This window comes from Manis pentadactyla, chromosome 4 (assembly GCF_030020395.1).
Source record: "Manis pentadactyla isolate mManPen7 chromosome 4, mManPen7.hap1, whole genome shotgun sequence".
Lineage (NCBI taxonomy): Eukaryota > Metazoa > Chordata > Mammalia > Pholidota > Manidae > Manis > Manis pentadactyla.
This window is the reverse complement of record NC_080022.1, coordinates 65,852,928-65,870,754: the sequence shown is the minus strand read 5'-3', so window position 1 is coordinate 65,870,754 and position 17,827 is coordinate 65,852,928. Positions and strand designations below refer to the sequence as shown.

The window sequence follows — 17,827 nt, the reverse complement described above, 5'->3', positions numbered from 1 at the left end:
TCAAGTTTTGCTATGGTCATTGCTTGAGTTTATAATACTTCCTGCACAAAGGACTCTAATAGCATATATACATTTAATTTTAGCGATTTAATGGTCTTTAAAAAATTTTTTTTAAGTGAAATTCAAAAAATTTTAAAGTACATGCCTTTTTAAAAAATAAAATTGCTTTAACAAGTTGATGAAAATTTCAAAAATCACATCCTTTTTTGCGAGTAGAGAACTGATTTTATTGTGGTGGTACGGAAATGTAACCTAACAAAACAGCCTAGTAACAACTTGACTTTTTTTTTTTAAGCAGAACAGTTTAATATTTCAGAGTTTGATAATATAATTTTAGAAGTTTAATTTGATTTTTTCAAAAACTGTTCTTTCATGTGAAAATTCTATTGCTTTTCATTCATTATGTAAATGTAACATACTCAAATATGGGACTTCATATGCATCCATTGTTGGTGCAAGTATAAAGCATCCACCACTTTGTAGGACAATTTTGCTGGGCCTGTCAAATTTTTGAATGTAGATGCCCTTTGTCCCACTCTTAGGCATTGATCTTTCATAACAAGATGTATGTATGCATAATAATAAATGTGCAAAGATGTTATTCACTGCAACACTTTGTAACACTGAAGATCTAGAAATAACACATATTATATATCCATCTATAGAAATCCTGTTAAATATATGATGGAACTGCATGCTAGAGACACACGTATTTATTATTTTTATTATTTTATTCTCTACTCTTATTTGGATGTTGAATATTCTGGAATACAAACGATCTTAAAAAGCAAAATGTAGTAATACACTATGATGTACTGACCCTATGGAATTCCATGCCCTTCTTTTTTTACCCTCTTTAATAAGCAGTCACTGAAAAACTTACTAGAGGGTTAGTAAACATACGGTGAACTAATCCAGCATTTTGGAATCAGTCAAATTGGTTCTCTACAGTACTTTTCAATATTGAATCCGAAAGCCAAAAGAAGCTATAGAATTTCTAGGCCATTTTAAATGAGTCTTATAAATTGATATTTGATTATAACACTTTGTGTTGAAAGATCACATAATCTAAAGTGCTGTCTGAAAGAAACTTAAAGCGAGCTACAAATGCAAGCCATGTATGCCTAATACAACAATATTCAATTTAATTGGAAGTGGATAAAGATGTCCAGTACAGAGTTGGATATTCTGAAGTGGGTCTTAGGAAAGAAGTGTTCACAGGAAATATTTAGAAAAGATCATAGCACAGGTGTTAAAGTGTAAAAGGGGAATTTTTTAAAGACCCAATGACAGAATTTTGGGATGTCCAGTATTTAAGAGGTACATCAATCAAGAAACAATGAAAAACACAGAAAAGGAACAGAAATTAACCAGAGGAGAATGGTATGTCACACTAGTGATTATGAACCAAACAACCATTTCTACCTTCTTTCTGGCCAATATTTTCTTTCTTTCAGAATTGAGTAATGAAGTCAAGGAAGATGGGAGCTTCCCTGAAGAATGACTCGCTTTTAGTTTTAGTCAATCACAGTAATTACATCACCTTTTGCCAGGGACTGGTGTAGGGATGGCCAATGAGATGTAAGGGGACTTTTGGGAGACTGTCCTCCCTATAAAGAGACAACTACCCAAGAAAAACCCCAGCAATGACTTTCTGCTTTTGGATGATGAAAACATGATGCTTGCTATCTACAACCCTGAAGGTAAACATCTGTGACACAGTGAGCATGGTAGAGTTCAAAGACAGCAAAAGCCTGGGTAACCTTGCTAGTGTTGCTGCATCTCTGAATCAGTCTTAGAGCCAGCTACCGCTGGACTTAATGTTAAAGAGATTCTGTTACTAGGAGCTGAAATCATCCTGACACAAGCGGTGACCCAAAAACCAAAAGGAAGAGTATTTCATGAAGGATATAGGAAAGTCAAGCAGGATGATAGATAAGGACCCATGAGAGTGAGAATGATTGATTATTGTTTCAGTAGTTATAGCTAATCATGGTAAGCACTCATAGTATGCACAAACATTATTCTAAAAACTTAATAGATATAACACCTCATTAAGAGCACAACAATCCTAGGAGGTAGATGGATTTGTGGGTAATGAAGGCACAAGCCAGAATCCAGTGAAATGAGAAAAATGAGGGATATGAAAATGGAATAGTAAACTTAAACACTTCAACAAAGTTAACTAAGGGAAAGAAGGGAGTTGCAACAAGGGACGGTGTTAAAGGAGGTTTTCAGATAATCAAGAGAGGAAGAAAACAATATACAGGAAAATAAAAGATATAACAGTACATACAATACATAAGGAATAATCGCTTAAATAAGGTTTGCTTAAATAGAAGGGTTTGGTACCAAGAGTACAAATAGATGAAATTAGAACGAAATTAAAAGTGGGCTCTGAGATTAAAAGAAAATAAATGACAAATTTATGCATTTGAAGGCAAAAGGACTTAGGAAGACCAAGAAGTTCAGAGACACTATCAATCCTCTAAAAAAAAATTTTTTTTAAAGGACATCCCCTACTAAAGAGCTGAGAATAAAAGGGCATTTGAATAAGAATGGTGATGGACTGGCATAGTAGTTATAGGAAACAGGAAGGAAACTGATTAGAAAACAGAAGACTCTTAAGACCCAGCTGAAACCAGAAACCATGACGAATGGACATTCATTTGATTCATTTCTTCAGTTTATTAAGCATCTTCCATATACCAAGGTACCTTTCTAGTTACTGGAAATAGTTTGAACAAAAAATCCCTGCCTCATGTATTTTACATTCTAATGTGGGAGATTTAAAGGTTTTTTTAAATAACTAAAAAGTTTTTTAAAAAATACTGTATGAAATGTTAGATGGTGGTGGTAGCTAAGGAAAATAAAGTAGGAAAAGTAAATAAGAGATTTAAAATTTTAGATGGGGTGGCCAGAAATGGCTTCCCAGAAAAAAATGACATTTTCATTACAACCTGAAAGGGGGAAAAGGGGAAATATATATGGGGACAGAACACACCAGGTTGAGGGAAATATTAAGTATAAAAGCCTGGAGGTGAGAGAATGCCAGGCATCTTTGAGGTATAGTAGTCAGAATGATGGGGTAAGGGTAGTGAAAGGATTGGAAGAAGGTCAGAGAAATACTAGGTGGGTAGATGTTTCAGAGCTTTGTTTTAAGCTATTAAAGACTTTGACTTTGTATTGAGGAAAGATGAGAAGCCACTGAAGAGTTTTATGCAGAAGAATGATGGGATCACTTTGGTTTCTATGTTAACAGAGTGGGATAGGATGGTGGGCAAGGATGTAAGACCAGTAAGAGCATATTATAATTATTCTTTGAAAGAGGATTTAGCAGGGGAGGTGCTATTTTACTTATTTTAAAGGTAGAGTCAGTGGGATGATTCAGATGTAGGATGTAAGAGAAATCAATAATGACTCCAAGGTTTTTCAGCTTGAGCCAACTGAAAGACCAGAATTGCTGTTTACTAAAATAGGAAGATAGAACAGTTAGAGGGGAATATTGGAGAATTCAATATTAGATATATTAAGATGCCTACTAAACCTACAAATGGTAATCCTACTAGTCAGTTGGATGTTATTCTGATATTCATAGAAGCAGTCTAGAGAGAAGATAAAACATTTGGAGTAAAGGTGACTTTTAAAACCAGGAAAGGCAAAGGAGATTATACTAGAGTGACTATAGATAGAAAAAAAAAGGTCTAAGGACAGAGTCCTAAGGTGCACAAACACAACAGTGATAATAATAATTACTAGAGAGGTGGTGCCCCTCCCTTAGCCCCAGGAGATGAATCTTATTTAAAACCAAGTATGTTACTTGCTAGAGCAAGTCAGCTTCGGCCAACACAAGATTAGTTCAATTGGCATCCAAGGGAAGTGGGTAATAGAAAGGTTTCCTTGCTTTTCAAAAGAAGAAACTTTACAATCATGACTGTTTAACATTGGAACTGTGGCAGCCACTATGCAATCATTAGAGGTACTAAGCCACATGCTGATGGCGGCAGAGGACAAAGATGAAAAAACATGGATACCCCAAACCTTTTTGAGCTGTTAAATCAACCATCCCTCAGAGCCACAGTGCATATGGATTTTTTGGTTGTTTAATAAGGGTTTTTAAAAAATTACTATGGGCAAAGCATCTGGTCACAATAATCTCATTTAATTCTCATAACAATGTTTAGGACATCAAAGAACAAACTGAGACTGAAAAAAGGTTAAACCTGGCAAAATTAAATAATTTGGCACTTAGCACATGGTGAATTGAAGCTTATCTAACTGCAAAGCCTATTTTGAGTAAGAGTTGTGGATTTAAAGGGTGGATATAACTCAAAGACATAGGGGAATAGAAATGGAAAACTCTTGAAGTGACTGGCAAAGATAGACCAGAAAGTAAAAGAGATCAAAAGAAAAGGATAAGTGTCAAAAGACTAGAGTAAATGGAGTACATTAAAATAAACAAGCTAAAGTGGAAAGAGATCTTCTTGAGAGAAGACTACCAGAGTTGAAGATTTTTATTGTTTGAGTAGTATTGATGAAGACTAGATGTAGGCTGTAGACATGGACAGGGAGGAATTGCATTGAGTGGTCAAGGACTGACTGAGTTAATATTCACAATATTTACTATGTAGCACATTATTTTATGATACAGTGGTGACTGAGACAAGGTACACTGTGGAGCTCACACTGGTGTGAAGATCAATCACTCAACAAGTAAACAACTAGAACTTTGGGATATAGGGAGTTTGGGCGAGCACAATAAGAGATAGTGGTATATGATTTGAGATGAAGTTCCCTGGTTGTTGCCTGTCTAGCAACTGAGGCCTTTACTCAGTATTACAAACACAACACAAGAACTGAATGACAATCAGGATGACAATGACTGGCAATTATGTGATTACTTAAATAATTTTACGTATAGTAGGAAATATTTAATGGATAAATGATCTAATCATTAGGTTTCTCCCATTCCAACTCTTCATCCCATTGCTTAAAACTACTCTCCTTTAGACTGATACAAATAACTATCTGAAAACAAATATCAAGTCTTTGTAAAGTGATCCATAGTTTCATTCAACACTCACTCACTAGAATAAGCTCCGTAAAGTAAGAATATTTGTCCATTTTGTTTGTTACTCTATCTCCAGCATTTTTCCATACTGAATAGATGAACAGATTAATAAGCACCTACTGGATCCAGGTATTACATTAATTTCAAAGGTAAATAAGGCAGTTCCTGTCCTGAAAGAATTTACTACTTAAAGGCTCTAACTAAAATCTCTTGACCTTTGCTTATATCAAAATATAGTTAAGGAATAGGGTTGTTAATCTAATAGTAGTAACTGTCCTGGAAAAAAGGAATTTATTATAGGTTTCATAGGCTTTTAAATTAAAAAAATAAACTACCATTCTATCTTGAAAAATAGTATTTGTATCATCAGGCACTACAATTAGATAGCCTGTTATTAACAAAGATTATGGTAAGTCATATGAAAATGGTAATTTCAGATGCTTATTTTAAAATTTTGAATTCTTTCTTTTCCTTCTCAAGTCCTCTTAAATACATTTTTTAAAAAAATGAAATGAGAATATCAGTTAATATGAAGCGACATAAAAGAACAAACAGAATCAGAAAGCAAATTCCAAAGAGATCAGTGCTATAAATAGAGACATAGAAATGTCAGGACAGAGAAGCAAAGTTCCATTAAAAAATAACAATAAGTATGCCAAATGAGTATTACATCTCATGCCCATGCATCTTCAGTTAAGAATTTCACTGGCAAAGATATCCACATCTTCCAATAATCTATTTCAAAAAGGAAATGCTGTGAGTAAAGGTAGATGTCCTGATTACAAAAATCTACATGTTTTTGGTTCTGCACAGATTCTTTCACTTATACTTAAGCAGCAGAAAACCTCCAAATGAAACTTAACCCAACCAATGCTGCTTCATAGATTATTTCATGAAATAAAGAGCATTTGATTAGGAGTCTAACAATCTGGTCACTTTGTACAAGGCACTCAAGCAATATGGGTCACAATTTCCAGCACCATAAAATGAAAGAAACAGACTAGATGATCTTCAAAGTATGTCCAAGTCTGATATTCTATGAGAAGTTTGAATGAAGCTACTCTTCAGTGCCATCTAACCTCAAAGGCCCCCAACATTGATAACCACATATTCAGTAATTCTTTAAGCTCCAGTTCTGCAGGAAAATGGTAAATAATAATTCAATTTAATTCAAACAAAGAATTCAATTTGATATTTATTAAGTTTTTACAAACATAAAAGCACTAAGCCATACTATACCAGGCAAACCAGAGAGTAAGATCCAGTCCTTGATCAGCCCTCTCTTACACAGAGGGGCAAGAGAACAAGATCTCTTTATTCAGAACATTTACTGTAGTCTAGCTGGAGAAACAAAATTTAATTCTGCATATATTAAATACTTTTTGTGCAAAAGGGCAGTTTTCAAACTTTGATGAGCATTAAGAATCAACTACAATGCTTTTTTTAAAAAAAGAAATGTAGGTTTCCTAAACATGATTCACTAAGTCCAGGTACCCATATTTTAAAAGCACCTGAGATGATGCAGAGTATGTTTCTCAAACGTACTCGTTTAAGAAACGCTACCCAAGCCTAGATCAATAATAAATTGATAGTCTAAAAGATGTTTCTAGACTCCCGAGTTCTCAAAACTATATGCCTGTAACAACTACAGAACTACAAGGCATTAAAACAAGCAAAAGTCTGAAGCATGTAGACTTCAGTTATATTTCAGTGGTTCTCAAGTTTGGGCTGTACTTTATGGATCAACCTAGGAAATGTTTAGATACAAATATAGACCAATTGAATCAGAGTCTTTGGGAGTTGGGGATTGGAGACCAGCTTTCACATTTTAAAAAATCTCCCCGGAAACCTTATGGACAACCACTGAGTTAAGTATAAGATCACTGGAATTGGTCAGGGGTTAAGTTTCACGAAAAAATATTTTTTTCAATCTGGGTCTTTATTTGGCTAAAGATATAATGTAACAGATAAATTAACAGAAATGAAAGGTACTGATGCATAAACATATGATCCAAGTAGGGGAGGAGAAAACAAACATGTTTTTGACCACAAAGGGAGAAAAAAACAGTAAATGCAGTAACTTATTTTACACATTTTGGTTTTGCAGCAATATCTAAAAATCTTGGAGGTAGCTGCAGACACAAATTTGAAGAAATATTTGGGGAATAAGTATAGGACTAATTTAAAGTAACTTATGAAACCATATATAGTACATATATATGTACATAACATGTTCTGCAGCATTTTGTATCAATTTTTATTATCAAAGTTACTGGAATACATGCTATAGAATTAGCTAAAAATCACTCAAGAACTGGGTGGTAAAGGGTAGTTTTTCAAGACAGATGCTTTCAACCTAGCATTGGAGTCCCAAATTTTCAACCTAGCATTATCCCTAAAGTAACGGGAAGCTGGGAGTGTTATGGCTTACCAGCAAGGGCAGACAGCTCTAAAATTTTCTCACTAAATATTGATATTCAATTTCCTGTATGTTCTATGATGCTGCATTGCATTTTCTATGCTCCTGGTCAAAGAACAAATCCTGCTTACAGACATGATGCGCACAGATGTGTGCAACTAGCCAAATACTCTATATATGTTCAAACAGGCCCTTTGTATGATATAGTAAGGATCTTCCTTCTCTCATTAGATTTGAAGAAGCCTGTAAAGTTGGGAATTGCACTTTAGTAAACCCCTCCTGCCTCCCCCACATGCCTTCTACCTTCACTGAAGAGGTGCTAAAGGGCAGAAAAAAATTATTATATTTTCACAAATAAACTTTTTCTCAAGTATTGTTTTAAAAGATTAACCTACAAAGAACTTTACTCAGATTTTCAGAAGAATCTAATCTAAAAACTCTTGATATGCTTTTTTGGCAGATGGTTATTTTGTACAGGAATCCAATATGCAAACAGTATAAACACTATCATAGGTGCTGTGTGGTAATACAGGGTAAAAAATAAAATTAATCAACTGTCTTGAATTGAAAAGGCTTACAACTTAGTTAGCGACATGGATTACAAACACATAAACCCTCTGAATAATGAATTTGAAAAATAACACTAATCATCAAATATATATATGTATATATACACACACACCATAAAGCACTATATACTTTAGTAAGGCATATAATAATCCATCCAATGCAAGTAACAATATAGAAAAGTGAATTTTTATCACTTCATACTCACATGGTTCTTTAAATTTTTATAAGTAATCTATTTTTACGACCTTACATTAAGAGCTATCTTCCCATAAAGAAAGTCTTGATAAAAACTAATGCAAATAGAAAATGCAAATAGTGACTCTGTGGTATCCTACTACACTGATGGACAGTGATTGCAATGGGGTATGGGGGGACTTGATAATATGGGTGAATGTAATAACCACATTGCTTTTCATGTGAAACCTTCATAAGAGTGTATATCAATACCTTAATAAAAAAATATTATGCAAATGGAAAAACACTAATGCAAATATTTTAAAAGCCCAAATATGAAATACTAAGGTATGAACCATATCCTAGAAATTACAAAGAGATGATTTCATTACTTGACTTTTTATAGATTCTTTCACTCTTTCATGTCAGGCTGTCTGGGTTCCAATCACAGCTCTAATATGTGACCTTGGGCAAGTTAGCTAACTTACCTGTGCCCCTGCAAAATGGAGATTTTAACAGCACTTATCTCATAAAGCCAATGTGAGAAAAAATTAAATCCATGTAAAGCACTTAGAACAGTGCCCAGCATATAGTACTAGTTATTATTGGCTACAGCTATATTTTAAGGTGTGCTATGCAGTAAAGACAGAAAAAGACATAGCTCGTATTGTCATGGACCTTACAATCTAGTGGGAATTCCAAATAAAGAGTAAGTAATATGGTATTATTACCATGACATGACACATAAGAGCAAATAGGAATCCCTAAATTTGAGATCCTTAAATAGGCTTCCTGGAAAAATGGAAATTACTAGGCAACAGTAAAATTAAAGAGATGAGTATTCCTAACAAAGAAAAAGTTATGTGCAAAGGCCCAGAGGTTCTACAGTTACGATAGGTGGGAATGACAGAGATGGTAAAAAACCTGGATTTAGGACAAATCAATGGTCATGAGCAATATCCTACTATTCTTCAACACTTTAACAGCCCTTTACTAAGGATACACTGTCAAATTTGGCACCCAAATCAGAGAAAAAATTTCCAATAATTGAAAATGCAATTAATACTATGGTAACTTCTGAAAGGGGAAACAGAAATCAATGTGTAAAAACTTATCTGTTACTGCTGGCTACTTTGAGAAACAGATTAAATTGTCCTCTCTTTTTGGCATGCTGGTAAAAGGAAGAAGTTAATGTGACTTACCAAAGGGCACATGGATCAGAATTGACTCTAGATCCTCTAGGACCAAGTCCACAGTATGTTCTTCTATGTGGGGCTGCCTCCAGTTCCAGAAAATGATCAAACTGTACTCCACAATGTTCCAAAGTTAACACTTGTATTAACAATTGTTCTTTAAAATGCAAATATTTCCTTCTTCCCTTCACACCTTAGTATGAAACAGAATCCTAGAAATTCAATCAGAAAGGATATAATCATTAAGACCAATGACCACCATAATGATCTTACACCCCAACATCATCCTGGACCTCATCTTGGACCATTTACTTTAATTTGAAGTGAACATTGTCCTCCTCAAATCTAACCTGAATCTGCTGTGGCTGTGCACTTAAAAAATACAGGCCTGGTTTAAACGACAGAGTGCAGCATGAAGTTTTCAGATACTCTGACTAAGAGATAGGTGATGGGTATAAAGGTGAAGCAAGAAGCTTGTGCAATTTTGCCACTCTAAAATGCTTGTTCAAAAAGTCGTTATGGACTATTTTTCTCTAATAGCTGTAATAAAGAATCTATTAATATTTAACACAGATTTAATAAATCCAACTGTGCTAAAAATCAGTCATTTGGTAAACAGTAAATCAGAAAGTAAAATGAAGAACCTTGTCAGTCCATTAATAAGGCCAACTTTTACTATCTAATCTTTTTTGTTATTTGGTAAATCTAAATGCTCCCTGCTAGCTAGACTTCTATAAGCTCAAAAAACACTGACTTTTGCTTCATCCTTACCAATTTCTGTGATATGAATCTGACTATAAAATATACAATTCAGCTAATTATTTAACTAATCTCTCAAACCACAATAAACTAATTTTAGATTAGCTATAATGCATCCACTTTTATTTAAAAGGATTTACATTGCAAAAGGGAATTCCCTCAGTCAAGACAAGTATGATTTCACCATTACAATGAAATTATCTAGAATAATCAGCAAAGTACAAATGGCTTCGAAATTGAGTGGACTCAAAATTAACTCACATTACTAGTAATGGGTGCTTGTTACTTTTGAGAACTTACATTTATATTATATAATTTTCTGTACCGAATTTCACAGTTTTTAAAAGTAAATCACAGAGTTGAAAGAGCAGGAATAGAAAAACAACTAGAATGTTGCAGTAACAGTCTTGGACTGAGGTGATGGTCACTCAGGAGCACTGGAGGTGGGGAGTAATGGGATTTGGAATATACCTGGAAAGTATGGTAAATAGGTCTCCCTAATGGATGTGAAAGGAAAGGGCAAGAATCAAAGCTGACCAGTTCTGTGTTGGGTGATTTTGCCTCTCAGGGTACATCTGCAGTACCTAGAGAAATTTTTGGTTGTCACAATTGGTGGTGAGTGGGTAATACTAAAGGCATCTATGGTAGTGGCCAACAATGCTACTAAATATACTACAATGCATAGTAGTACTGCACAACAGAATTATCTGGTTGTTAAGTGTCAATAGTGCTGTGGTTGAGAAATCCTGATCTAGACTGATTCTAACTGGTTCCCAGCCTATAATAACCATACTTCCAGGAGAATCTACAAAAAACAGAAATGGAGGTCCTTACTTATTTTCAATATTTATAGGAAACAAAAATTGTGATATACATGACAGTTTGTTTGGAGGTAAATTATATTACTGTGGTTAACACAATGCTAACAGGACTGATAGGCATGTCTAATAAAATATGAAAAAAATTAGTTACTGATTAATAAATATTTGGACAGACTTTCTCAAATTACAACTGGAAAAATTCTATTTAACAATACCCAACACTGCGCTTAGTTTTTCATCAGTTATGCTTAAATCTGTAGTCCAAAACGGTCATTGCTTTTCCAAATACAGATTCCACCAAAATCTAAAGGGATGGCTATCAACACTGAAAAGATTATCACAGCTATAAATGGATAGGATGGTAGGAAAAGCTCATTAGAGGAAGATGATGGCCAACTTATATCTATGCGCATGTAACTGTTATCCGACTTATTCTGGGCCTTGAGAAGGTGGACACATTAGTTTTTGGTATCAGGAAGAGCTGCATAACACATTTCTCTCAATCATTCTAAGACCAGCAATGGAAACAAGCACTTCTAGACCTAATTCACAAAACAGAAAATGTCAAATTTGGTAAAGTTCATTTTACCTCATTCTTTGTTATCTAAAACATTAAGAACTTTGGGGAAAAAAATCACTGATTGACTCCTAAATAAGATTCCTAAAGCATCCTAATGAGTCTAAAACTATTAATCCAGTAAATTATATGCCACGCCTCAGGAAGGTCTGGAACTACTTGGTAATTGAAGTAGGTAGTAGAGAACTTAAAAAAATATAGAGATGGGGAAGAGAAGGAGAGGTGTGTGTGTCCTAGAATGACAAATTCAGAACATTACCTTACATTAGAGTTTCCACAGGTTGGGGAAAACTATTTCTAACACACCGCTAAGTCAATTTTGGTAAGGAAACGAATGTTCTTAATTACAAAGACCTCAATAAAACTGGGCAAGAACACATACAATTCTAGGTTACTAAGTCTAGTCAAAACTTAATTTTATGACGACTCACGTTTTTATAAAAGGACAGTCATATTGTCACAGCCTCATTCACATTATTCATACAAAAACTTCGAAAGCAGCTCGAGAACTATGAGGCCTCCAGACTGAATTCATCCCCACTTGCAACAAAACTAAAATATCTGACAGTCTAGAAGTAAAATACAATGACTCTTTACTACCCTGAAAATCATGCCGAGCTCCCGTTAGGCCGGACAGCGTTCTCGGGAGCGGCGCCCCAGCGCGCTTCCCAAAGCCGCCTCTTAGCTGCCGCTCTGGAGAGACACTGTTGCGTCAGTTACTCCTATTCGTCGTATCCCTCCCCCAAGGATACACAGAGACCCTTAGCGGAGAACGCACCCACACTGCCTCCCTAAAGCGGCGACCGATAAGAAACAACTACTCTTTTCTTCAGGCTTTCAGAAACTGTGGCCAACCACGGTCACCAACCTAGAGAGACAACGACACACACCCCCTAAAGACGCGCAGAAAGGAGGCGCCAAAATAACCCCGTTCTCGCGAAATCTTCAACGCTATTCTCGTGACATCTTCTTGCTTCTCTTTTTCTTTCAACCCCCACCCCTACACTAACGCGTTGCTTCAAAACATCGCGAGGCTTTCTCCTTCCAGTCTCCGCCCTTTTACGGCACGATGGTCGCGCAAGAATGTAATACAGGCTCGACGGCCGCCATTTTCTTTCTTTCTTAGCAGTTGGCGGAGGGAAGGTCTCTTCAAAGGAGTCGCAGCGGTTACTGTAGTGTAGATATGGCAGACTATTCAACAGTGCCTCCACCCTCCTCTGGCTCGGCTGGTGGTGGAGGGGGTGGCGGTGGTGGTGGAGGAGTTAACGATGCTTTCAAAGATGCTCTGCAGAGAGCCCGGCAGGTAAGTCTGGACCGCGCGGCGGGATTCCTACAGCTCACGGTAATTGGCCGCTGGCTGAGTAGGCCGCTATTTCTTCGCGGAAAGAAGTGTCCTTCCAGACTCAAATGTGAGGCGACCTGGATATCCTCTCGTTGTTAATACCGATTAGAGGCAAGAACTCGGATTTGTGTTCTTGATGTCTGAGCCACTGAAAACCACAACGCGTGCTACGCATAGATGACTTTCGGTCTTTCTCTTCTGCGGAATACGCACTTTTCCCAAGGAGTTAGCGTAGCATTTCCTTAAGAATGAACATACTCCGTGGGATAAAGCGCGCGTTGTTTTACACAATAGTATGGAAGGTTCTGGTAATGCGTTTGGGAAAGATTAGGGTCTGGCCACAGGAGCCATAGCAAGAAAAGAGGTATGTCACTAAAGCAGTCTTTACAGCTTCCAGCTCATTCGACCTCTCTCGCAATTAATCTTCGGGTATTCTTCACTTTAACACTTACAAGGAAGAGACTTAAGAGAGCACCTAGTATCCCAGGTTGGAATCCTTCCTCAGGGCAGGATTTACGTATCAGTATGTTCTACCAGTCCTTCCCCCTTATTTCTCAAAATGGCTTCAGGCCCATTATATCCGAACTTTCAGTTTGAAACTGCCTCTCAGTTCAGAGTCGTAAACTGTCCAGACCTCTTTGTATTACGTAGGTGCGTGCATTTGCCCCTAAGGCACTTCTTTCCCAATCAGAAACTTAAAAGTACCTGTACTCTAGAAATTCAAAGATTTCTGAATTTGAACTTTACCTTTACTAGTTAGTCTCTTATTTAAAATGTGTGGTGTTCGTATAGACTTGTATGTAAGCAAAAAATAAAATCTTATTCTCCTTATGATACTATGCATATTGGGTGCTAGATGTTTTTAGACCACATTGTTAAGTGGATGGAAATCAGAAACGAATTTTGTGGTAATATTTTGATTGTATTAGGAGTTAACGTCGTTAACATTTTTTTTTATCCCAGTTGGATTAAAGGGTCATTTGAGTCAATCCATAAAATATGACAAATCGCTTACTTATGTAAACACAAAAATGTACCTGCTCTTGTTTTTTTAATAAATACTCGAAAAAGTCAACAAAGTCACCATTAATACCAATTTTTTTTCACATATTTTTATTCTGAATGTTTAGAGTAATAGCTGAAAAACATTTATATAGTGACAGAAACTCTGTTAGAAGGGTTTTTATTCGAATGGGTTGAAAGACTGACCTGAACTATTTTTTTCAGCCTGCATATTGAATTAGTCTGTTGTACACTGTAGTTAGATACTAGAGATGTTTCTTAAGGTGTGAACTGAATTTCTGCCTTCTAGGAAGTTAGAATATAGTCAGGGAGCCGAGTGCAAATGAATAGTAGTATCTGGTTAATGCTTTCAGAGTGGATTAGACAAAATATGGTCACTGTTAGTTCATCCACTAGTTCTGTAAACATTTATAGAGTTCTCCCTATGAGTCAGGCACTGTACACACCACCAGGGTGTAGTGGAGTGCCTCATAAAGTAAAGAATTGATAACTTTAAGCAAGGCATTAAAGAATGGGTGAGAGTTTGACCAGGGAAGGAAAGCAGCAGCATATGCAAAGGTACGGGGGTTTTTGGAATGACGCGACCCCAAGAATGAAGTCATTGAAGGATAGATAGTGTGGGATAGGGGAAAGAGGGCAGACAATGAGATGAGAAAAGGTACAAATGGATTCAGCTTCTGAAGGGCTTTGGGTTGCCATGCTTTACTTTAATTAAAAGTTTGGACTTCATTATTTAGCTACATTACAATTTCCTGATGAAGTTAGACTGCTTTTTTAATACAAGAAATTGCGGGATTTCTGTATTAAATAGAAACTACAAACCATGGAATTTCTTGTACTCTTACTCATATGCCAATAAGTCAGCTGCCTCATGCTGTCGTTATAACGCTTTACAGATGTCTTTGCTATAGTAATTTGTTCCTTTACACAATTTATCTTAAATCTGAGATTACAAAATTTAGCTTTTTAGTTGAATTATCCTTTCTGATTACACTTAAAGATGCCTCTTTATATCAGTTGTAGCTGCTTACCTGATTATATAGGGAAGAGTACTTGGACAGAACGAACAAGTTTGGCTAATATTATCTAAACTATTTCCTTATCTATTCTTAAAAGGCTACGGAAATTATATTTACAAAATCTCCATCTAACCTTAAGTTTCTTTGTTCAAGGTGTATTATGCTAATGTTTTTGGAAGGAAAAGGTACGAGAACAGCTTCTTGCCCTCAAATTGCTGTGTACCAGTGGCCATGCTATTGGCATTTTTAGCTGGACAATTCTTTGTTATGCAGAAAAGCAGAACAAGTGGTTAGGATCCCTGGTCCCTATCTAGTAAATGCTAGTAGCATTTACTCTGTTGCTGTCTGGTAATTTAGGTTGAGTTGCGCAGTATTTTTTTCAGAGAATCCAGATAACTTAGTTTTTATAGTGAACGGTCCAGATTTTTATAATACTCTGTGAGCCAAATCCAGCAGGGGGGCACCAGATTTCTTCTCTAGTTGAGGGTTTCCAACCCATACACTTTAGAAAGTTGTATCTGAATTTCAAGCTTAACTCCAGAGGTTGAATTTGGGATTCTTGGATTAGATCTTTGGTGGTCACAGTAAACAACAGGTTCTCAATGAAACACTGGAAAATGGAAGTGTACCTAACTTTTTTTCTCCTGAGGTTATATGAAGAAAAAAGTCAATCAGAGACAGACTAGATGAGTGGAAGATCACAAGTTAAGACTATCAACCCTCATACCTTTGCCTCTGTTAATCTTTTAAGTACTCGATTATTCTTAAAATCTCTTGATAATTGTAAAAGTGATTCAGGCTGCATTATGTTGTTTGAAAGCAATGAAACTTTTATAAAGTAGAATTGACTTGTTAATTACCATTAATTCCGTAAGTGAAAACCAGCATTTGAGTATGATTTTTTTAACATTTTATAACAGGATAGCAAAACTTGATTATGATAATAAAGCAAAAATAACCTGTGTTGTAGAGAGAGGACAATCTTAATAAAATGGTGGCCTAGTAATAATTTCTAGTGCTCATGCTTCTTCACATTCTTGGGAAGTGCATAAAACTGAATCCATCAGGACCTTGCCCATAGTAGGTAATCAGTATTTATTGAATTGAATCAAGTATCTTAATGTAGAAATGAAATTCTGTTTTGAAAATAATTAGGTTTTTTCAAAATTCATTTCTTGAGTGCATACATTATGGCTTTATCAAATCTTAGGAATACAAAGAGAAATTGTATAGTTTATTCTTCAAAGGCACAGTTTTCACAAATAGAATGTAGCCATATCTTTGGCCAGGACAATAAAAATCTGTTTACTTTTTTAAATCTCGTATTTCAGGTCTTGTGGACCCTGCTTAGTATTTGAATTGTATTATGCTTATTTATAATAACAATTTACATACTACATATTAGGCTTAGTTTTAAGCTTATATTAATTCTCATAACCATCGTACAAGGTAAGTGTAGACACTATTACCTCCTTTGTACAGATAAGGTGAATGAGGTACAGAATATTTGAGAAATTTTGGCAGGGACACAAAACAGAATCACAACCCACCAGACATGGTTGGACCCCAGAACCTAATGAAGCATGTAGTGGACTTAAAATTAGGAGGTGGTCATTTTGGTATTTAGGTAGTTTACTTCTGAGAATCAGCTTTTGCTTTTTTTTCCTTCTAAAATCAGGTGGTATGACTAAATCTCTTAAATTTCTTTTCAACACCAGAATTCTTGAATTCTAGGAATAGTCAATGAAGAAAGTTGAAAATGCTAAAACAATGAAAGCACAGAAAAATTTACTAAAAGTAGAGCAGAAAGGTCCAAATGTAAAGCTTGAATTATTATTGTAAATTAAAAGAAATTGCCTATACTTAGTTCTATTAGTTTTTTTTATCTTTTCTTTTATGCCTTTTTTAAAATTAAGATAGACACTCTCATGAAGGTTTCACAAGAAAAACAATGTGGTTACTACATTCACCCTTATTATCGAGTCCCCCCCTCATACCCTTGCAGTCACTGTCCATCAGTGTAGTAAGAAGCCACAGAGTCCCCATTTGTCTTCTCTGAGCTGTACTGTCTTCCCTGTGACCCTACACACACCACGTGCACCAGTCACGATACCCCACAATCCCCTTCTCCCACACTCCCTCACCCCTCCCCTTTGGTAACCATTAGTCCCTTGGAGTCTGAGTCTACTAGTTTGTTCCTTCAGTTTTGCTTTGTTACACTCCACAAATGAGGGAAATCATTTGGTACTTGTTCTCCACCTGGCTTATTTCATTGAGCATAATACCCTCTAGCTCCATCCATGTTGTTGCAAATGGTAGGATTTCTTTCTTTTCTTATGGCTGAATAGTATTCCATTGTGTATATATACCTCCACCTCTATCCATTCATCTACTGATTGCTTCCATATCTTGGCAATTGTAAATAGTGTTGCAATAAACATAGGGGTGCATATGTTTTTCTGAATCTGAGAACTTGTTTTCTTTGGGTAAATTCCTAGGAGTGGAATTCTTGGGTCAAATGGTATTTCTATTTTCAGTTTTTGAGGAACCTCCATATTGCTTTGCACAGTGGTTGCACTAGTTTACATTCCCACCAGCAGTGTAGGAGGGTTCCCCTTTCTCCGCATCCTCGCCAGCATTTGTTTCTAGTCTTTTCTATGTTGGCCATCCTTACTAGTGTGAGGTGATATTTCATTGTGGTTTTAATTTGCATTTCCCTGATAATTAGTGATGTGGAGCATCTTTTCATGTGCCTTTTGGCCATCTTCTTTGGAGAAGTGTCTGTTCATATCCTCTGCCCATTTTTAATAGGGTTATTTGCTTTTTTGGGTGTTGAGGCATGTGAGTGCTTTATGTATT

General features: G+C 35.9%; 2 protein-coding genes across 23 annotated transcripts in view; one reads left to right on the top strand and one right to left on the bottom strand.

Moving 5' to 3' along the window:
- DNAJB4 (DnaJ heat shock protein family (Hsp40) member B4) overlaps positions 1-12,594 on the bottom strand; it is a 34,543-nt gene extending 21,949 nt beyond the window's left edge. Inside the window, exons 1-2 of the mRNA XM_036890220.2 lie at positions 12,475-12,594; positions 9,437-9,639 (exon numbers count right to left, since the gene is read on the bottom strand). The gene's annotated coding sequence lies outside the window, so the exon portion shown is untranslated. The remainder of the gene's footprint in view (positions 1-9,436; positions 9,640-12,474) is intronic.
- Positions 12,595-12,653: 59 nt separating this feature from the next.
- Positions 12,654-17,827, top strand: part of FUBP1 (far upstream element binding protein 1) — a 36,746-nt gene continuing 31,572 nt past the window's right edge. For 9 of the 22 annotated variants that reach the window (XR_005025794.2, XR_005025796.2, XR_008997040.1 and 6 more), the window contains exon 1: positions 12,654-12,887. Coding sequence is in view for 18 of the 22 variants with exons in the window: in XM_036890203.2 (XP_036746098.1) it covers positions 12,768-12,887 (120 nt within the window). In the remaining 4 variants the exon portion in view is untranslated. The remainder of the gene's footprint in view (positions 12,888-17,827) is intronic. The other 13 variants (XM_036890210.2, XM_036890209.2, XM_036890201.2 and 10 more) reach the window with 3 other exon arrangements.